Below are 21,695 nucleotides of genomic sequence, written 5' to 3'. Positions count from 1 at the left end.
CTAGAATTAAAAATTATATTAATATTTATATATATTTATAATTAAATTTAATAAAAATAATTCGCACAGTAAATTATCATTGACGGAAAGGAAAAGATCACCTTTCAATGTTACTTGTGTTTGGCAATAATGAACCAGAAGATGCCACGTGCGTACGAATGTTTCTTGAAACTTTTTCTTTTTGCTGTCGGTAGGTATGATTTATTAGAATTATAATATCAAAAAAAAAAAAAAAATTTCAAAATTATACATGAATTTTAAACGTAATATGTAATATCATATATAAATTTTGATTTCGTGATTTGATTCAATTTTCAAAAATCCTTAATAATAGGATAAATTATTAAAATAGTCACTTTTGTTTGACTCAGGTTACATTTTAGTCACTTATATCTGAAATGTTACGTTTTAGTCACTTACGTTATGGTGTTGTAACATTTTAGTCACTGAGTCGTTAATTGTCGACAATGGTGTAAAGGTAAGTTGATGTGGCATGTTAAATCATTATTTCAAACGAAAATTTTAGGTTAAATTCTACAATTAGTTCCTATATTTTTTCATTTTCAACAATTTAAAAAAAAATTTCTTCTAACTTTTTTTTCTATTCTCTTATGTTTCTCCCTCTATTTTCCTCCATTCTTCATTTCTTTTAACATAGTTTTTCTAAGCTTTCCATTTGTAACTAGTCTACAAGCTCGCCTCACTCGAAAAAATTAAATTGTTCAAAAAATAAAACATAGAAAAACTACGTTGAAAGAAATAGAGAAGGGAGGAAAACAAAGGGAGAAGCATAAGAGAATGGAAAAGAAAGAAAGTTAAAAAAACATAAAAGAAAAAATTTAAATTGCTACAAACGAAAAAATATGAGGACCGATTGTATAAATTAACCTAGAATTTTTGTTTGAAATAATGATTTAACGTGCCACATCAGTTTACTGTTACACCGTTAACAGAAACTAACGGCTCAATGACTAAAATGTTACAACGTGATAACATAAGTGACTAAAACGTAACCTGAGCCAAACAAAAGTGACTATTTTGGTAGTTTACCCTTAATAATATAATCGGATTATTACCATTTTACATTGATATATTGCATACACAAAAAGTTATATTAATCTAATATGGAAATAAATGTATGTATTTATTTCTTTAATGTGTAAGATTGAACCGAAATCAAAGTTGCATGTATACATATGAACTACAATTCAAGTTTCATGTGTATAATACGTAAAATACACTAAAAACATTATGGTTAGCACTAGAGTTGATCATGAGCCGAATTAGGTTGAGCAAGGCAACAATTCTAAGCCCATTTTTTAGGTTTGTGTCCAATCCAGCCTAAAAAATGGGCCTAAAATTTTGTCCAAGCCCAATTCAAATAAAAATGTTAAAACTCGAGCCCAACTTGACCCATCCGTATTAAAATTTGTTATATTAGTTTTTTATAAAAAATTAAATTTAAAAAATATAATATATATAAAATACACTAAAAACATTAAAATCAATGGCAGCAAAACAACAACATTTTTTTTTTGTAAATTTGGGGCTAGCCCTGTCAGGGCAAAAAAAAAACTTACTCAAGACATGACCCATTTAGAAAACGAGCTTTATTTTTTTGTCCAAGCCTATTTTCATCAGGCTTATATTTTTGTCCAATCTCTCTCACTTTTCAGGTGGACCTTCGGACTGAGCCACCATGATCAACTCTCGTTAGCAGGATTTTCTTGTTACTGTCCCACCATCAATTGAGGCTCGAAAGATTTTGTCGAGAGCTCGTTTCTTCAATCTAATCGGGGAATCAACTGCCATTTGTAGCATACGACACTACGGTGTGTGTTTTTAGTTTTTATGTTGTATTATGGTTTGTTTTGGTTGTGTTTTGATGATTAGGGACAGTGGCGAATCTAAGGGGGCTGGCAGGAGCCCGGCCCCTCTAAAATATAAAATTACTATTTAAGCCCTTAAATTTTTTTAAAAATTTTAAATTAGTAAAGGTAAAATTATACTTTGCCCCCCTAAAATTATAAAAAATCAATTTAATCCTTTAAAATTTATAAAGATATAGACTATAAAAAATTGAAATTTTATTCGGCCCTCCTAAAAAATTGTTCTGGCTTCGCCCCTGATCAAGGAAGTATCAATCGACCGAGAGAGTGCAAGCTTTGGATCAAAATCACTGCATGCCCACGGGGTTGTTTGGCTTGAGCAATTGACCCCTCTGCTATAATGGATCAATTAGGTGAACATACCATGTCGCGTTTTAAACTAATGTCAACTATTATAAAAATTACCATTTTACTCTTTTTTCTAATGTATACGGACTACTATTTTTATTTTTTTGTCCATTTGCTCATACAATTTGGGCAACTTAAAGTCTTAGTTACTCCTCACGCAATGGAGAAAATTGTGAACAATCAAGGTTTTCAAAATCGAATTATTGGTCAAATCGATTCAATTAAATGAATTATTAAAATAAAAAAATATTTTAAAATTTCAAAAATTCGATTCAATCGATTTTTTTGTTGGTTTAACCAATTTGTATCAATTCCTAGATCAACTGATCTAATGGTTTTCTTCATTTTTGTATCCCGCTTGAATTTCCAATTCAATCAACTAGTTCGGTCGAATCCAAATTAAACATCATTGTCAACAATTCCCAGACTTTTTTTGTTAATTTTTAATGAATAAAAATTTTAGTTAAATTTAATTTAAAAATATTTAATATGACATTGCTTTTAATATTATTCTAAATAATAAAGCTTTTGGATTTACTAAGACCAACATAGCTAAAGTCTAGGCATCAAAAAGCTTTTTTTCTTATTTAAGGTTTAACATATTATTTAGTATCCGAGTTTGATACTTTTTCTTAAAATAATATTTGTGTTATTTTTTTGTTTAGTTTATTACCTGTATTTGATAAAAATTACATATTTTGATACTAAGTGTCTTAACTTTTTTATATTTAATTCCTGTTTTAGGGTTGATTTGATGAAAGGTTAATTCCTAATATTATTAGCTAATTAGAAACTTTCATCAAATCAACTATAAAACTCGAATTAAACACTAAAAAAACAATATTATTACGTTCAAGTACCACAATGTACTACTTTTGTTAAATACATGTACCATATTGGATCAAAAAATAACATTTGTACCACATTAAAAAAAGAAGTGTCAAACTGAAGCACCATGATGTATTAAGCCTTCTTTTAAAAAAAAAATAATTATCTATTGATTAAATAATTTATCTGGCATGTTATCAGGGGTGAAGTCAGAAAATTTTTTTAAGGGGGCCAAAATTAAATTGTAATTTTTATGAATGTAAAAATGTAATTTTTAAAAGATTAAATTAAAATTTTATCATTTTAAGGGGGCCAAATTATAATTTGACCTTTACTAATTTAAAATTTTAAAAATTTTAAAGGGTTAAAATAGAAAATTTTCAATTTTAGGGGTGCAGGCCCCTGCCACCACGCGCCTACATTCGCCCGTGCATGTTATATCATGAAAACCTGTACGAAGTGAATTGTCTTATGAAAGTCAAAGGAGACACTATTTTACTGCAGAAAGTATAGGCAAAAAAAATTCCCCAGTTTTTGAGCAATGATCATCATTTCAATCCATACATATTAGCGTGAATAATGGGTTCTTTGTTTTTTCACAGCTTGACTTGTTCAAAATTCAGGCCATTTCCCTGTTTCTAAGCCTTTTCTTTTCAAAAAAAAGCACCAGGCAAAAACAATCCGACCACCATGAACACCACCACCCTACGACAATCAAAAGGAACACTAGAAATCATCAAAACAAGTGTTTCCAACAGTTATAACACCGAGATTTCATTGTTCAAAACAACCCCAAAGCTTCACTGTGTTTGCTTTTGGTTCAAGTAATGGCCGCCATTGTTACTTCTTTAAGGTTTTTCAGACCATTTCTCTTTGTTTCATTGTTATTGTTGTTGTTGAGATTGGTGTGTGCAGTGTCGGATTCCCAAGCTCTGTTGAAGCTTAAGGAATCTTTCGACAATGCCGGTGGTGGCGCTCTTGATTCTTGGAACCCTGATTCTGCACCTTGTAATAAAGAGGGTCATTGGAAAGGTTTACTTTGTTTTAATGGGATATTAATGGGTTTACGCCTTGAAGGGATGGGATTATCAGGGAAAATCGACATTGATGCTTTGCTTTTGATTAAAGAATTGAGATCTTTTAGTGTTATAAACAATTCTTTCACCGGAAACATACCGGAAATCAATCGTTTGGGTTATTTGAAATCTTTGTTCTTGTCAAAAAACAAGTTTTCCGGTGAAATCCCGTCAGATTTTTTCGCCGGAATGAGATCGTTGAAGAAAGTTTGGTTGTCGGATAATAAATTTTCCGGGAAAATCCCGGATTCTTTGTCTAAACTTTCCCGTCTTATCTATTTACGCCTCGAGAATAATCAATTTTCCGGGGAAATCCCGGATTTTCATAAGCAAAATTTGATTTCCATCAATTTATCGAACAATAAACTCGAGGGGGAGATTCCTTCGAGTTTATCGAAATTCAAAGGAAATGCATTTGCAGGGAATCCAGGTCTTTGTCGATCACAAATAGGGATTGATTGCGGACGAGACGATAAAGACGACATTAAGAAGATCATTGCTGCTGTAATAACGTTAGGTGTTATGCTTCTAGCAATGATTATCTTCTTTGTAATGAAATGGAGAGGAAAGAAGCGAAAGAGTGCCCCCGGGGCTGCTGCCGTCGAAAGGGGAAGATCCAATGAGCCAGTTGAAATCCAAGTTTCGTTGCCGGCTACCATCAGAGAAGTAGGTCAGAAGACCGCGAGCCATCAGGCTTGGCCTGGTAATTACCATGGGATGGTCCGTGGTGGTGCGGTGCCCGAGCTAGTTATGGTGAATGACGAATAGGGTGTCTTTGGTTTGCCAAGTTTGATGAAAGCAACGGCCCAAGTACTAGGAAACAGTGGGCTCGGGTCGTCGTATAAGGCCACAATGTCGAACGGTTTTGCCGTGGTTGTGAAAAGGACCAAAGAGATGAATTCAATAGGTAAAGATGAGTTTGATGTAATGGCTAAAAGGCTTGGGAAGCTTAAACATCCTAATGTTTTGACACCTTTGGCTTACCATTACCGGGTCGAAGAAAAGCTTTTCGTTTACGATTACATCGCCAATGGCAGCTTGCTTTACCTATTACACGGTATGAGAAAACTTCATATATATTTGTTTGCAATACTTTATCGTCATCCATGGATTCTGATGAAAAATGCATACAATTTCTCTAGGTGATCACGAAACATCATCTTCTGCACTTGATTGGCCTACGAGACTAAATATAGTACAAGGAATCGCCGAGGGACTTGATTATATTCACGTTGAACTTGCTTCTATTGATGTGCCTCATGGAAATCTTAAATCGAGCAATGTTCTGCTTGGTCCAGATAACCAACCGTTGCTTTCGGAGTACGGGTTTTGTTCGGTGGTAAGCACCGAAGGGGCCAAAACCCTAATTGCTTACAAGACCCCTGAAGCTATACAACATGGAAAAGTATGTCATAAAAGTGATGTATATTGCTTAGGAATCATCATTCTCGAGATCCTTACAGGGAAATTCCCTTCTCAATATCTCGACAACGGTGAAGGTGGAATCGATGTAGTCCATTGGGTGACAACGACAACTTACGAAGGGAAGCAAGCCAATCTATTTGATCCAGAGATCGCTAGTGGCTCAAAATCGCTTCAAGAAATGGAGAAACTCCTTCAAGTAGGCTCGCTTTGCACGCAAGCAAGCCCAGACGAGAGGTTAGACTTGAAAAAAGCCATTAAAATGATACAAGAAATACGAGTAGACAACGACACCTCCGAGTCGGAGTCTGATCCTCAAGCTATAACAATCCAAGTTTCACCGTCTGTTCAAGATGAAGTTGGTGATGCAAAATCAAACAGCGACTTGTCTAGCATCCAAGAAAGCAACGTGTGAGCACGCAAACGATGATACATAGGATTAGAAAAATTTTCGAAGATCAATCAAGCCGCCATCGAGACGGGGTGATAATTTATTGGGCTACAAAGCAATTACAGGCACAAACCAATGTAAAGATTAATTTTTTTTACCTTAGGATGATTGTATGCATATAGTTCCCACAGTGAAAAATGAGTTGCAAGTGGCTTTCTACAATGCTTTTTTGTAAGGCCATTGATGTACATGAGTAAAAATGAACATGTTTGAAAAAAAGGTTAAATTCTACTATTAGTACGTATACGAAAGTTGTGGATTTAATTTTTATACTTTTATTTGATCAAATTTAGTCATTGTATTCTATGAATTGATCACTTTTAGTCTTAACTCAAATAGTAACACTTAAACCTGCTGGATTAAATGTTGAATATTGGCAATATCCTACATTAGGAAAAGATAGAAAGGGAGGGGGTTTGGTTTGTTATATATAGAACCCCTCCCCCTTAGGTTTCATCATCCCAAAAATCTCATTTTGAAAATCCAAGTAGCTAATTGTAACTTGGTGTTGATCTTCTCTTTTGTAATATTTCTAGCGGAAATATTAATTTGGTAAATATTAATTTGGTAGTCACACTACCAAATTAATATTTCCGCTAGAAATATTACAAAAGAGAAGATCAACACCAAGTTACAATTAGCTACTTGGATTTTCAAAATGAGATTTTTGGGATGATGAAACCTAAGGGGGAGGGGTTCTATATATAACAAACCAAACCCCCTCCCTTTCTATCTTTTCCTAATGTGGGATATTGCCAATATTCAACAAATCTCCACCTTGGCGATATTCCACATCTTCGAACATCTTCTCATAACACAAACTTCAATAGTGTCTTCAAATTTGCGCCAACGACGCCATATCAAATGTGTCGGACATTGATCAAGTCTAAACAATGTTCAAACTTGGCCCTTGTAACCACCTTAGTCAGCATATCTGCAGGATTCTCCGTAGTGTGAATCTTTTGGAGAAGTATCTCCTCTTCTTCGAGAATTTCCCGTACAAAGTGATAGCGAACGTCTATGTGCTTCGTTCGTGCATGAAAGACTTGATTCTTTGCTAAATGAATAGCACTCTGACTGTCAGAATATACCTTAAGTTGTTTCTGACCAACTTCCAAGTCTTTAAGCAATCCGTGAAGCCAAATTGCTTCCTTCACAGCCTCTGTAATTGCCATATACTCTGCCTCTATTGTAGACAAAGCCACTGTGGACTGTAAGGTAGATTTCCAACTAACTGGCGCTTTTGCTAAAGTAAACAAATAGCCAGTTGTAGACCGTCGCTTATCCAAATCACCTGCATAATTAGAATCACAATATCCAACTATGCATTGACCAAGTGATTCATCCCGCTCGAATGCCAATCCGACATCTATGGTATTTTGGAGATACCGCAGAATCCATTTCACAGCTTGCCAATGACCCCTTCCCGGATCATGCATGTACCTGCTAACAACACTAACAGCCTGTGAAATATCTGGTCTCGTACATACCATTGCATACATCAAGCTTCCAACTGCATTTGCATATGGGACTTTTGCCATGTACTCTCGTTCTTCCTTAGTCGTTGGAGACAATTGGTTACTCAGTTTAAAATGAGGAGCAAGTGGGGTACTTATAGGTTTTGTACCTTCAGACATACTGAAACGTTGTAGTACCTTCTCCAAATACTATTTTTGTGACAGCCAAAGTTTGTCCCTCTTTCTATTCAGAGTTATTTCCATGCCGAGAATCTTCTTGGCTTCCCCTAAATCCTTAATCTCAAACTCTTTTCTCAACTGAGCCTTCAGTCTATCAATCTCCATTTGGCTCTTTGCTACAATCAACATATCATCAACATACAAGAGTAAGTAGATGTAGGAACTATCTTGAAGCTTGCGCAAATACACACAATGATCGTATTTGCTTCTTTTGTACTTCTGGTCCTTCATGAACCTGTCAAATCGTTTGTACCATTGTCTCGGAGATTGTTTCAATCCGTACAACGATTTGCTAAGTTTACAAACCCAATTTTCTTTACCAGCAACCCTGTATCCATCTGGCTGAGTCATATAGATTTCCTCCTTCAAATCACCGTGTAGAAACGCGGTCTTCACATCAAGTTGAGCTAGCTCCAAATTCAACTGCGCTACCAAGGCCAACAAAATTCTAATGGAGGAATGTTTAACAACTGGAGAAAATACCTCATTATAGTCAATTCCCTCCTTCTAAGCGTAGCCTTTAGCCACCAACCTTGCCTTGTAACGAACATCTTCTTTGTCAGGAAATCCTTCTTTCTTTGCAAATACCCATTTGCAACCAATCGCCTTCTTCCCTTTTGGTAGTTGTGCCAGCTTCCACGTCTTGTTTTTCTCTAGAGATTGCATTTCCTTTTCCATTGCACCTAACATCTATTATTCTCTAAGCTTTGAATGGCTTCGGTGTAAGTGGACGGAATATTATCAACAACTGGAAGTGCATAAGCTACTATGTCAGTGAAACGAGCAGGTTTCTGAATTTCTCGTCTCTGCCTTCTGACTGCAATTGGCTCTGATTGTTGTTGAGGTTCTTGGGTAGAAACCTCTTCCTCATCTGACTCTGCATCTGCCAATGAAGAATCACTAGTGGTACCTTCTGCTGGAATTACTACACTCTGCTCAAACTCCACCTACTGCGGAGTACACTCCACCTGCTCTGAAGTACTACTCACTCCTTCTGGATTTACCTTATTCAACATGGCAGATTCATCAAAGGTAACATCCCTACTGATTATCGTCTTCTTTGCCTCTAGACACCACAAACGATATCCCTTAACACCAGCATTGAAGCCCATGAATAGAGCCTTCTTTGCTCTTGGATCTAACTTTGATTCTTTCACATGATAATATGCAATAGAACCAAAAATACGCAAGGTGTCATAATCAGTAGCAGGTTTTCCATACCATTCCTCCAAAGGAGTCTTGCCATTTATAGCAGATGATGGCAAATGATTGATGAGATGTTGAGCGTACGTCACAGCCTCAGCCCAAAACTTTCTATCTAATCTAGTATTAGATAACATACATAGAACTTTCTCTACAAGCGTTCGATTCATACGCTCTGCCACCCCATTCTGTTGCGGTGTTCCACCTACGGTGAAGTGCCTTACTATGCCACAATCTTGGCATATCTTCAGGAATGGATCGCTTTTATATTCTCCACCGTTGTCTGATCGGAGAACCTTAATCTTCCTTCCTGACTGATTTTCAACTTTAGTTTTCCACTTAAGGAAAACTTCAAGCACCTTATCTTTGTTCTTTATAGGAAACACCCAAACTCTTCTGGAAAAATCATCAATAAAGGTGACAAAATAACATCTTCCTCCAAGTGATGGAGTCTTGGACGGTCCCCATACATCAGAATGCACATAATCTAGAAGACCTTTGGTATTGTGAATCCCAGTGCCAAATTTCACCATTCGTTGTTTTCCCAGAACACAATGCTCGCAAAATTCAAGTTTGCAAGTCTTTGTACCTTTCAATAATCCTTGCTTGGCTAGAGTTTGCAAGGATTTTTCACCAGCATGGCCCAAACGCATATGCCACAGGTGTTGCCTCAGCGTCCTTCTTGGTACTCGAAATTGCTGCTGCTGTTGTCCCGACCACTGTATTACCTTGGTAGTAATACAGATTGTTCTTTCTTATGCCTTTCAACATCATCAATACTCCTGAAGTTGCTTTAAGAACTCCATCTCGTATTGTCACAACTAGGCCTTTAGATTCTAAAGACCCCAAAGAGATGAGATTCTTCTTCAACTTTGGGACATATCGTACATCCTGCAAAATTCTAGTAGATCCATCATGATTCCTCAATTTAATTGAACCTATCCCGGCTGTTTTACATGTGTTACCATTACCCATGTAAACAACCCCTCCATCTAGTTTTTGAAATTCAAAGAATTATTCCCAAATGGGACACATATGATAGGAACAACCAGAATCCATGATCCACTCATCTGCATGTGATGTTGAAGATGACATATTAAAAGAAAAGTCTGACTCTGCTTCACTATTCCATTCTGCAACATTTGCATCTTGCGGAGTCTTCCCTTTTTTCTTCAATTTTAGACAATCTTTCTTCCAATGTCCTTTTTCTTTGCAAAAGGAACATTCATCTTTGGCAACAGCTCGACCTTTGGACTTTCTTCTCTTCCCCTTAGACTAACTTTGCTGACGACCTCTTATTACCAATGCTCCCACTGCTGCTTCACCTGAACCTTTCAACTTATCCTTTCGGCGTATTTCATAGCTATACAATGCAGCAGTTACTTCATTGAAAGTTACTTCTGACTTTCCATGAAGTAGAGTAGTTTCAAGGTACTTAAACTCTTCAGGAAGCGATCCCAACAACATTAACGCCAAGTCTTCGTCTTCAAAAGTCACATCCAAATTCAACAAATCAGCCACCAGCTGATTAAAATTGGTAATGTGCTCGTTCATCGTGGTACCAGGAACATAACTGAAACGAAACAGTCTTTTCTTCATATGCAACTTATTTTGACTGTTCTTCTTCAGGAATTTCTCCTCTAATGCTTTCCACAATTTACTTGCAGAAGTCTCTTTACTGAATGTATACTTCTGCTCTCTGGAAAGACATGATCGAATTGTACCACATGCCAATCGGTTGATGGTCTTCCATTCTTTATCATCAACCCCTTCTGGTTTTTCTTCCTCAATGGCAATATCTAGACCTTGTTGAAAGAGGGCATCTAGAAGCTCACTTTGCCACATGCTGAAATGATCTGTTCCATCAAAAATTTCAACTGTAAATCTCGTATTTGCAGTTCCAACCCTCGACAAAATGTACGAGGTGGAAGTTGTTGATGTGGATGGTTTTTATTCTGTCATTTTTGCCATAGCTTCTATTTAATAGCCACCAAATGCGGAATACCCACAAGCTTTAGGAAATGTTTCTGATGTGTAAGATCAGACTAAGCTGCAAACACAGAGCATACTACAAAACCTTGGCTCGGATACCAATTGTTGCGGAAGCGACGATAATATTAATAACAATATTATCAGAAATATTTAGATAATTATTATGCCAACAATTATACTAAGAAAATTCCCAGTTAAATTGGAGGGGTCACAAATGGTCCCACTTAAAACCCAACAACTAGACAGAACTCACTTAGTTATTTATAGCAATAATAACTAAATAAATATAACCAACATAAAGCTATTAAATATAAGCAAACAAATAAGAAATAAAACACCAGAATTTAATGAGGTTCGGCCAATTTAATGCCGTGGAAATTTTTGATGGAACATGTCATTTAGGCATGTGGCAAAGTGAGCTTCTAGATGCCCTCTTTCAACAAGGTCTAGATATTGCCATTGAGGAAGAAAAACCAGAAGGGGTTGATGATAAAGAATGGAAGACCATCAACCGATTGGCATGTGGTACAATTCGATCATGTCTTTCCAGAGAGCAGAAGTATACATTCAGTAAAGAGACTTCTGCAAGTAAATTGTGGAAAGCATTGGAGGAGAAATTTCTGAAGAAGAACAGTCAAAATAAGTTGCATATGAAGAAAAGACTGTTTCGTTTCAGTTATGTTCCTGGTACCACGATGAACGAGCACATTACCAATTTTAATTAGCTGGTGGCTGATTTGTTGAATTTGGATGTGACTTTTGAAGACGAAGACTTGGCGTTAATGTTGTTGGGATCGCTTCCTGAGGAGTTTGAATACCTTGAAACTACTCTACTTCATGGAAAGTCAGAAGTAACTTTCAATGAAGTAACTGCTGCATTGTATAGTTATGAACTACGCCGAAAGGATAAGTTGAAAGGTTCAGGTGAAGCAGCAGTGGAAACATTGGTAACAAGAGGTCGTCAGCAAAGTCAGTCTAAGGGGAAGAGAAGAAAGTCCAAAGGTCGAGCTGTTGCCAAAGATGAATGTTCCTTTTGCAAAGAAAAAGGACATTGGAAGAAAGATTGTCCAAAATTGAAGAAAAAAGGGAAGACTCCGCAAGATGCAAATGTTGCAAAATGCAATATGGTAGTGTCCGAGGACGTAAGCTAAATTGGCCGAACCTCGTTAAATTCTGGTGTTTTATTTCTTATTTTTTTGCTTATATTTAATAACTTTATGTTGGTTATATTTATTTAGTTATTATTGCTATAAATAACTAAGTGAGTTCTGTCTAGTTGTTAGGTTTTAAGTGGGACCATTTGTGACCCCTCCAATTTAACTGGGAATTTTCTTAGTATAATTGTTGGCATAATAATTATCTAAATATTTCTGATAATATTGTTATTAATATTATCGTCGCTTCCGCAACATTAAATTCAATTACCAGTTTTATATTATGCATATAATTGTAGATTTTGTTCATATTTTCCAATTGGATCATTCTAAGTCTTTATATTTTTCAAATTTTAAAATTTTAATCTTGACATAAATGACCATCATTAATCCAATTGACTGGATTTTTAGTGAATAATATTTGGAAATAAGGTTAAGTTGAGACTTAGTACTGTAGATGATAGGACTTAAATTAAATTAAGAGCACTTAATCATGGGAATCAAGAGAGTTAGTGTGAATTTATCTAATTTTTCCATTAATCTTTGTCTCCAAGCTTATGTATATAAGGTTAAATGATGGTCTTTCTGAACACTTTTACAATTTCTTCTTCTTCCAAGATTTTCTCTGAAAAACTCTTTGAAAACTTAAGTTCAGAAAAATCTCTTTGAAGTAAGGTTCACAGTATTCAGCCAACTTATATGTTAGTTCCAGCTTACTGATAATTATTGATGAACCCTAGGTTATTCTTAAAGTCATTTACGTGTTCTTCGTTCTGCATGCATAAGTGTTAGAATGGTGTGTGAGGCAGGAAACTTCCTGATTTTGTATAAGTGTTGTTGATTCTTGCATGCATGATCTGATTTAATAGAATGATGATTTGATATGTTTAATTATCCTTATTTTAGCTCAAGAAGATAACGAAGGTCCAAGTGATAAGGGTAAGGGATTTACTTTATAGACTTGTGTGAGAGTTTCTAGAGAGTTCCTTCTTACTTCCATGAGCTGAAACTTTATTACTTTACAAGCCATATGTCTCGTATAATATTTCAAATTGATGATATTTCTTTTACTTTAGTAAAATAACAGTTGAAATATATTTTATAACTATAACTTTATAATAATTATTCAGAGCTTCCGCTGAAATGTTTTTAAGTCAGACTGTTTTTAAATAGTGACATATCATTCTTAGATCCTATTGTAGGATTGGGTTTGATGTGTTACATAACACAAGCTAATAGAAATTAAAAATTTTCATTAACTACTCATCTAACGCTTAATTTAAGTGCAAATATTTTTTTATAATTTGCATAAGGGTAAATCATCAAAATAGTCACTTTTGTTTCTCTCAGGTTACATTTTAGTCATTTATGTTTGAAATATTACTTTTTAGTCACTTACGTTATCGTGTTGTAACATTTTAGTCACTGAGCGTTAATTGCCGTCAACGGTGTAATGGTAAGTTGGTGTGGCATGTTAAATCATCATTTCAAATGAAGATTTTAGGTTAAATTATGCAATTGGTCATTATATTTTTTTTCATTTTGAGCAATTTAATTTTTTTTCTTTTAGGTTAAAAGAGAAGGAGAAGGGAGAAAAATAGGGGGAGAAGCAGAAGAGAATGGGAAAAAAGTTAAAAGAACATAAAAGAAAAAAAATTGCTCAAAACGAAAAGATATGTGGATCGATTGTATAATTTAACCTGAAACTTTTATTTGAAATGATGATTTAAGGTTACATCGTTAATGATAATTAACAGTTCAATGACTAAAACGTTACAACACAATAGCTTAAGTGACTAAAACGTAACATTTTAAACATAAGTGACTAAAATATAACCTAAAGGAAACAAAAGTGACTATTTTAGTAGTTTACCCTTTGCATAAATGATATCTGAACCGGATTAGACCAACTGGTTGAATTGGAAACTGGTTAAGAGTATTGGTTTGAAGAATGGTATTAAAATGATTGCATCGAGAATCGATATAAATCTGTTAAACTAACTAAAAAATTAGTTGAACCGGTGATTGAACTGAATTTTTTATTTTTTTAAAAATAGTCAAACTGATTAAATTAATAAACCAATAACGTGATCGATTTTGAATACCGATCCGATTTTAAAAAATTGATTTTCATCTAAACCAGTGCTGCTCCACCGCAAGGTTGCATGCCTTCCACGTATATATTGGATGGAAAAGCCTAAAGGTGTTTTTAAGCAATTGGACTTCAAAATTCATTCCATTTTCATGAAATAATACCCAAGAAAAATGTTAAGGGTATGTAACCAACATTATATTTTGATTCTCATAAAATTGCTATAAGAAAAGAAAAAAAATTATAAGGGATTAAATTATAATTTTACCATTATATTAATTTACAATTTTATAAAATTTAAAAAGGTTAAACGAATTTATTATTTTGGGGATAAAATCACTGTTTGTCTCTTATTTTTGCTTCTCTGTGTTAATATATAAGTTTCTTTTTGAACAATTTCATTATAGATTCTAATCATAGATGTTCTTTTTGAGATAATGCTTAAAACTACCCATAGTCCCTCCCCAACCTATAAATAGAAAATAATGTATTTCAGCGCACTCAAACCCACGTCCTCCAACATTGACAACAACGCTATACCAATTCAGTTAAGACTTAATCGATGTTAATATCATAAGCTAATTAAAAAATTAAGAAAAAAAACAATTATTATTATAATAATATTTTATCTTTTTATATTTTTATATAAAATATATAAGAATTAATTTTAAAAATATAATCCATGAAATATTAACTTAAAACACCAAAATCCTTAAACCTCATTTTTATTTACCATTTCAATTAAATAATTATTTTTTAATACTTTTTATATAAACATAGAGCTAATATTGTTTTTATTTATTTATCTTTAAGTTAAAGTGTGTTGTAAGTCTTTGTACTTTTTATTTATTTAAAATTTAGTCCTCATATTTTTATTTTTAAAAAATTAGTCTTTTACATTTCAGATTGACACAATTATTTGTTTTGTTAAATTAAAATTAATTACAACATTATTTTTTTAGTTACATAATTATTAAGTGAGTTTTTTTTTAATTTCAAAACTTCATACCAACAAATTTAATAAAAATTTAATGACGTTAATAATTAGACTTAATTTAAAAAAATAAAAATACAAAAATTAAATTTTATATTTATATTTCATTTAATAATTCAAAGTATCTTGAGTCGTTTTCATGCTCGCTTTTTGCCGGCAACTGCATGTGGAGCTGATTAATTTCAGGTGTAGATAATGATATTTCCAAAGGTAACATTATTTATATATAGAAGGATAGTACCAAATATACATACATATAGATAAAATAGGTAAAAATAATGTGAAAATTTATGTATTAAGAGTTAAATTGTATTTTTTTCGTTTTTATTAAAAATTTGAGTAAATTAGTCTCTGTAAATTAGATTAAAGAGCAAGCTAATCCTTTCTGTTAAAAAATTCAGCCTTTTTTATTATTAAAAATTTTGGAATGGTTGACGGGATAATTAGACAGTTATATGTGACGTGTTACGTGTATCTTATGGAGACATATAGAGACCAATTTTTAATAAAAAGATTGGTTTGCTATATGATCTAACGTATAGGGACTAATTTGTCAAATTTAAATAAAAAGGGGCAAAATATAGTTCAACCCCTAATATTAGGACATCCATGATACTTTTATCGACAAAAGTATAATTCTAGTACAACTCACACATGGTATGCCTTAAAGCAGAATAAATTTGAAGAGAACTCACACATAATTTACATAAGGACTTGAACCAAATCAATTGATAATAAAAAGTTTTAATTTTTTTTCAAACCAAATAGAAAACTTTCTTTTAATATATTAATAAAACCAAATTCACTAAGGTCTACTGGGTTGAGTGGTAAAGAGCTCGATGTTCCTTAAGCAAAATTTTGGGTTCCAATTTTATGGATGAAGAAAACGATACAATATGAGCTTGCCCCCCGTTTAAGAGTCGGACATGACTCGACTCCAAATTTTATTAGGATCCAATATAACCGTCAAATAACTTTTTAAAAAAGGTTAATATAACTTTTAATCCCCGAAGTTGACAATTAGATTCGCTTTGATACTTGTACCTTTTTTTGTGTATTTTGGTATCTAAGCTTGACAACTAAGTCTATTTTGGTCCCTAAACTTAACAAGTCTAAAGTTTGGTGACGTATACTTGTACTTTTTTTGTCCACTTTTTGTATTCGTAATGTCACATCATCAAATCTTGATGGAATCAAAGTTCAGATATCAAAATAAACTTAGTTGCAAAGTTACGTTAAAGGTGTAATCTAATCGACCTGAGCTTGAATATTGCCAAGCTCAAGCTCAATCAAGCATCCGCTTTTACGCTTAATCTCGGCTCGAGATGTAATCAAGCTACTAGCGTTCGAGCTCGATTAAACTTGTTTGTCAATTTTTGCACTCAAGCTTGAGCCCGACTCGATAATTAAACTTAGGGTTAATAATATATTTTTGGTAATAACGCAACTTAATAATATAAAAAATATGAAAAGCTCAATAAGACTCACAAGCCATATCAAGTATTCCTAAGCTCGAATTCGGCTCAATCGATAACTTGAGCTGGCTCAATAATTACCGAATCTAGTTTGAATATTTTTCGAGTCAAACTCCAATAACTTGCGAATACTAGTGTCTCATTTACACCCCTAAGTTAGGTACCAAAGTAGACAAAAAAAGAAAATACAGATAGCAAAATAAACCTAATTGCTAAGTGCAGGGACTAAAAGTTATATTAACCCTAAAAAAATTCAATTTCCATCCGTTAATTCAGATAAAACCAAAATAATCAACGTGCTCAAAGATGATACAAATATATGTACATACATATATATAATATTATATATATATAAGCGTTCAAAATAAATGTTCAAAAAATACAGTTTCTGGATTTCAAATTCCTCCAAAAAGCTTTAAAAAAATTTGGTTGATGGAATCCAAACATCTATGGCAACTCATCTCCTTCTATCTCTCAACCACCCTTGCTCTTCTCCGTCACCTTGTCCTTCACATCCTCACATTGAATCAATCTCCATTCATAATCAAATTCATGGATTTAATCTTATCCGTTTATTTCCGTTTATGTAATCTCACACCCTGCGCCGTTGATTTAGACGATCAAACCACCATCCATTTTTGGGTCACCAATCACCGCCGTTTCGACAGGCCGTCACTCGTAATGATCCACGGCTACGGCGGGAATCCACTTTGGCAATTCGTTTATCAAGTGGGTCCTTTGTCACGGAGGTTTAATTTGTATATTCCTGATTTGTTGTTCTTTGGGAAATCTCACTCCAAAAGTCCCTTCAGATCTGAATTTTTCCAGGCTAAGTGTTTGTCCGATGGGTTGAAGAGGATCGGAGTGGATCGGTTCTCTGTTTACGCGATTAGTTACGGTGGGTTCGTGGCGTACAGGATGGCGGAGATACGGCCGGATGCGGTGGAGAAAGTGGCAATAGTGAGTAGTGGATTGTCTTTTACAGATGAACAGAGGGATCAACAGTTGAGAACAATCGGACGGCATCCGTCGGAGATTTTGGTTCCGAAGAAACCAGATGATTTGAGGTTATTGGTGAATTTATCAACGTTTAAGCAAAGTACTCTCAAATGGGTCCCTGATTTTTTGCTTCGACAGTTCATAACGGTGAGTTTGATGTTCCTTAGAGTTAAAACTATGGTCTATTTTGATTTTAGTCCCTCTACTATGCTAAAATTTAAAATTTATGTCATTTCATTTTAATTTGACATTATTTAATTTCTACTTTTTTTAGTGTTAACCAAAAATCTTTTCAAGTAAGCTAGAGGCGTTCATACCTACGCAACCAGATTTAGGTCATAATTGAGGTTATACTTTTTTGTCCGAGGATGGCTTAGGGTGAATTTGGATGGATAATTGGGTACGGTGCAATGCGTTTAGCTTATTTTTTCTCTCACGCTACAGTGTTGTTACAGTATCTAATCTCACCGCCACCGCTGTTTTTACACTAACCGCCCATCCAAACTCACCTTTAATTAGGGATCACAATGAGACGAGGGGATACTTTTTAGTTCTAGGATGGCTTAGTTAGGGACGACAATGAGTTGAGGTCGGCGGATTTTGTACTGCCTCACCCTTACCAGACTATAAGCTTAGATCAATTCACCTTGATTCAATCCTAACTCTTACGGAAAAAGTTGTGTGTGAACCTAAATTTGAAATTTAATACGAGACCCGACCCGACCCGACCCAATTCAATTTTAATTTAATTATTTAATTTTTTTATTATTTTGAAACAAATAATATTATATTTTTAATTCTTTTATTTATTATTTTGAAACAAATAAGTTTTTAGTTTAAACTTAAATTTTAATATATATATATTAGGTTTGTATTTGGTACATTAACAGTGTATTTTTTCTATTCCATAAGTGCCTTGAAAATTTGATTTTAATCTGATTTTTTAATATTTTACGATACCCTATATATTAACCTTCTTACCCTACTTGTGTAGTCTAAAAATTTTATTGACAGTGTACCAAATATTAACCATATATATAAAGGCATTTTTGTACATATTACGAACAAAGAATTCTGTAGTCATTTTGTAATTTTTTGAAGTTATATAACCAAAAACATAATCTGAATAATAGTTTAGTGACATTTGGTGTAATTTACCAAAATATTTAATAGGTTAAAATAATTTTAATAGCATAAATAGAAATCTAGATTAAATACCAAAACAATTGTGACATGTCAAATTAAGATAAAAATTCAAGCTTTCAAACCTTTAATTGTTTGTGTAAACTAATAGTTATTATGGTATTTTTTTTGTCATCTAATTATTAAAAAATATAAAAAAATTACAAAATAATTATTCAACTATAGTATTTTTTATTATCTAATTATGAAAAATTAAAAATTAATCACTTAACTATGGAAATTTACCTTTTTTTTTCTTTACTCACCCAATTATATTGAATGTTTACAGCTAATGTATGATCATTGTCGAAAGGAAAAGATTGAGCTGGCAGATTACTTGGTGAAGAAGAAAGCTGATCCTAACCTTCATGTCCTAACTCAGGTTGCTTCTTTGAATCCTTTCTTTTCTGGTAGACATTTAGTTCTTGAATTTGATAATTTTTTAATTTAGTTCTTGAAATTTTTTATTCATATTAGTCTTAAAATTTGATAATTTTTTTCAATTTAATCTTTGAACTTGTATTCCACTCATGAGTGATGACGTGACTATGAGATTGTGTCATGGTATCACTAGAAAATTTTAAAACATAATATAAAATCTAAAAAAAACAAATAAGTATTAAAAATATATGAAGAAATTATATATATTTAAAAAAAGTTAGAAAAAAGAAGTTTATGACTTGGTACAATCTTGAAGTGCCGCGTTTTCATACTATAAGAAAATTAAAATTTAAGGATCACATTGAAAAAAATGTGTCAAGTTTCGAGATTAATGTGGAGTATAAAAAATTGAAAGATTATGGTGAAAAAAATTACTAAATTTATGAACTAAATGTTACTTTATCCCGACATTTTATAGCAAGATGCTAGACTCGCCCAATTATAACCTCCTTTAAGATGTTGAGATTGCCCTTATCATTTTCTTTAAGGTTGAGAAAGTCGAGTTAAACCAACTAATAACTTGAATATTTCCAATGGATTTTTCTTATTAAAAATTATCATTTTGGAATGAAAACCTTATTATTTTCAACAAATGTTTTCGTCGCTAAAATAAACACCATCTTAGAAGATTACTAAACTACTATTTTTTTTAAAAAAAAAATAATGTATTAAAAGGGTTATGTAGATAATTTATTTTCTTTAAAAAATAAAATAAAATAAAATCTAAAAGATTTTAACTTGGTTACATAAGGTAAAATATTTCAATATTCCCAAACACAACCAAAATCTAATTATCAAAATTATTTACATTTTTATTACTTTAACAATAATTATTAATTTAAAAAAGAACAATTGTTTAAATTTTATATTATTTTTATTTCTTTACCATAAAACTAGTTTTAATAAAGATTACTAATTCACATAATGGGTTTATTTTTGGTTGAAGGAAACACTAATAATTTGGGGAGATCAAGATAAGGTTTTCCCATTAGAACTTGCATATAACTTGCAAAGGTAAACAAAGTAAATTCTCTTCATAATCTTTTTTCCCCTTATTTTCACTAATTATATTTTTAAGTTTTTTTTATTTAATTTCTAATTTTGAATATTTTTTGGGGTACAAATTTTAGGCACTTGGGTAAAAATTCAAGGTTAGAGATAATCAAGAATGTAGGACATGCTGCAAATTTGGAGTCACCTGATGAACTCAATAAGTTGATTTTTTCATTTGTTATAGGTTGTTCCTAATCATAAAACAATGATTATCAAATAATAATTTCATATAAGCTTTGTATTTCAGACATATCTAATCAAGTATAAGTGTCTTTTTTTTTTATTAGTAAAATTAGGAATGATATTTACAATTTTGTAATAATATTAAACTAAGTATTATTATCGAATATGTCGATTGAATCATAGCTCGATTGGCATGGATATTATTGTCAATACAGGAAAATGTGGGTTCGAGTGCGCTAAAACACATTATCATCTTATCTATGAGTTAGGGAGGAGTTAAAGTAATTCTCGACATTATCTCAAAAAAATATTACTCTCTGAATCTGTATTGAATGTTCAAATCTAGAATTTAAGAAGTCAAATGAAAGTTAAAATTTTTTTTTTGTTAAAGTAAAGCTTATAATGAATTTGTTAATAGTAATTATAATATTGTTCCAATTTTACTATTAAACTCTATATTGTGAATAAATTGTGGATTTAACTATTATACTTTAATAAAAAAATTATTTTCAAGTTGGTCAATTTTAATCAATATACTTATCAAATCGTAACAACTAATTTTGTTTAGTTATGTTATGCCATTAATTTTGTACATGTAAAGTTGTAGATTTAACCACTTCTTCAATTATATCATTGTTAGTCCCTTCATTAGTTAGTTTTTTTTTTTTTGTGTGTGAGAGAATAATATGTAAAACTAATAAACCGACATGACATTACACGTGTAATAATATATTTGTCATATAAGTTTTTAGAAATAACATAACGTAATGGATTTAACAACTACGATTTGATTATGACTAAAACTTTAAAATTAAAAAATATAAACACTAATAATATCAAATTAAAATATTAAATCTAAATTCACAATTTGCGCACAATACAAAAACTAATAGCAAATATTAACCTAGAATATTTTACTCCAATTATTAGCTACATCGAAGATTATTATCAGTGATTCACCTTCCTTGAAATATGACAAGTTTAAAATCAAGTAAATAACCTTTTTTATCCTTAAGTTCTGAGAATAGTTAGGGAGGGCTAGCAGGGTATCGACCCCGGGAAAATTTTTTATTTAAATTTTTAAAATTTTAATTTAGTAAATATAAAATTGCACTTTTAATTTCCCCTAAAAATGATAAAAATTTAATTTAATCCTTTAAAAATGATAAAATATAGGCTATTCAAATGGTAAAATTACAATTCTATTATCATAAAA

At 32.5% G+C, this 21,695-nt stretch overlaps 1 protein-coding gene and 1 pseudogene across 2 annotated transcripts; both read left to right on the top strand.

Moving 5' to 3' along the window:
• The first annotated feature begins 3,622 nt into the window (after positions 1–3,622).
• On the top strand, positions 3,623–6,233 carry LOC107960287 (pollen receptor-like kinase 3; annotated as a pseudogene).
• A 10,738-nt stretch (positions 6,234–16,971) lies between these two features.
• LOC107960288 (lipase 1) lies at positions 16,972–20,588 on the top strand. 2 transcript variants are annotated; one of them, XM_041096246.1, is made up of 5 exons: positions 16,978–17,350; positions 17,434–17,767; positions 19,092–19,184; positions 20,190–20,257; positions 20,374–20,588. In XM_041096246.1, the coding sequence occupies exons 2-5, from the start codon at positions 17,540–17,542 to the stop codon at positions 20,489–20,491; spliced, it is 507 nt and encodes a 168-aa protein (XP_040952180.1). In that variant the 5' UTR covers positions 16,978–17,350; positions 17,434–17,539; the 3' UTR covers positions 20,492–20,588. The 2 variants fall into 2 exon arrangements, with proteins under 2 accessions (XP_040952179.1, XP_040952180.1); XM_041096245.1 differs by having other exon boundaries at positions 16,972–17,767.
• Positions 20,589–21,695: the final 1,107 nt, after the last annotated feature.

Source organism: Gossypium hirsutum, chromosome D06 (genome assembly GCF_007990345.1).
Source record: "Gossypium hirsutum isolate 1008001.06 chromosome D06, Gossypium_hirsutum_v2.1, whole genome shotgun sequence".
Lineage (NCBI taxonomy): Eukaryota > Viridiplantae > Streptophyta > Magnoliopsida > Malvales > Malvaceae > Gossypium > Gossypium hirsutum.
This window is presented reverse-complemented; position numbering and strand designations above follow the sequence as displayed.

Coding starts and splice junctions, on each gene's coding strand:
- LOC107960288 (XM_041096245.1), top strand. CDS start 17,054: ATGGAATCCAAACATCTATGGCAACTCATCTCCTTCTATCTCTCAACC. Junction 17,768..19,091: donor TGCTTCGACAGTTCATAACG/GTGAGTTTGATG, acceptor GAATGTTTACAG/CTAATGTATGATCATTGTCG. Junction 20,258..20,373: donor CTTGCATATAACTTGCAAAG/GTAAACAAAGTA, acceptor TACAAATTTTAG/GCACTTGGGTAAAAATTCAA.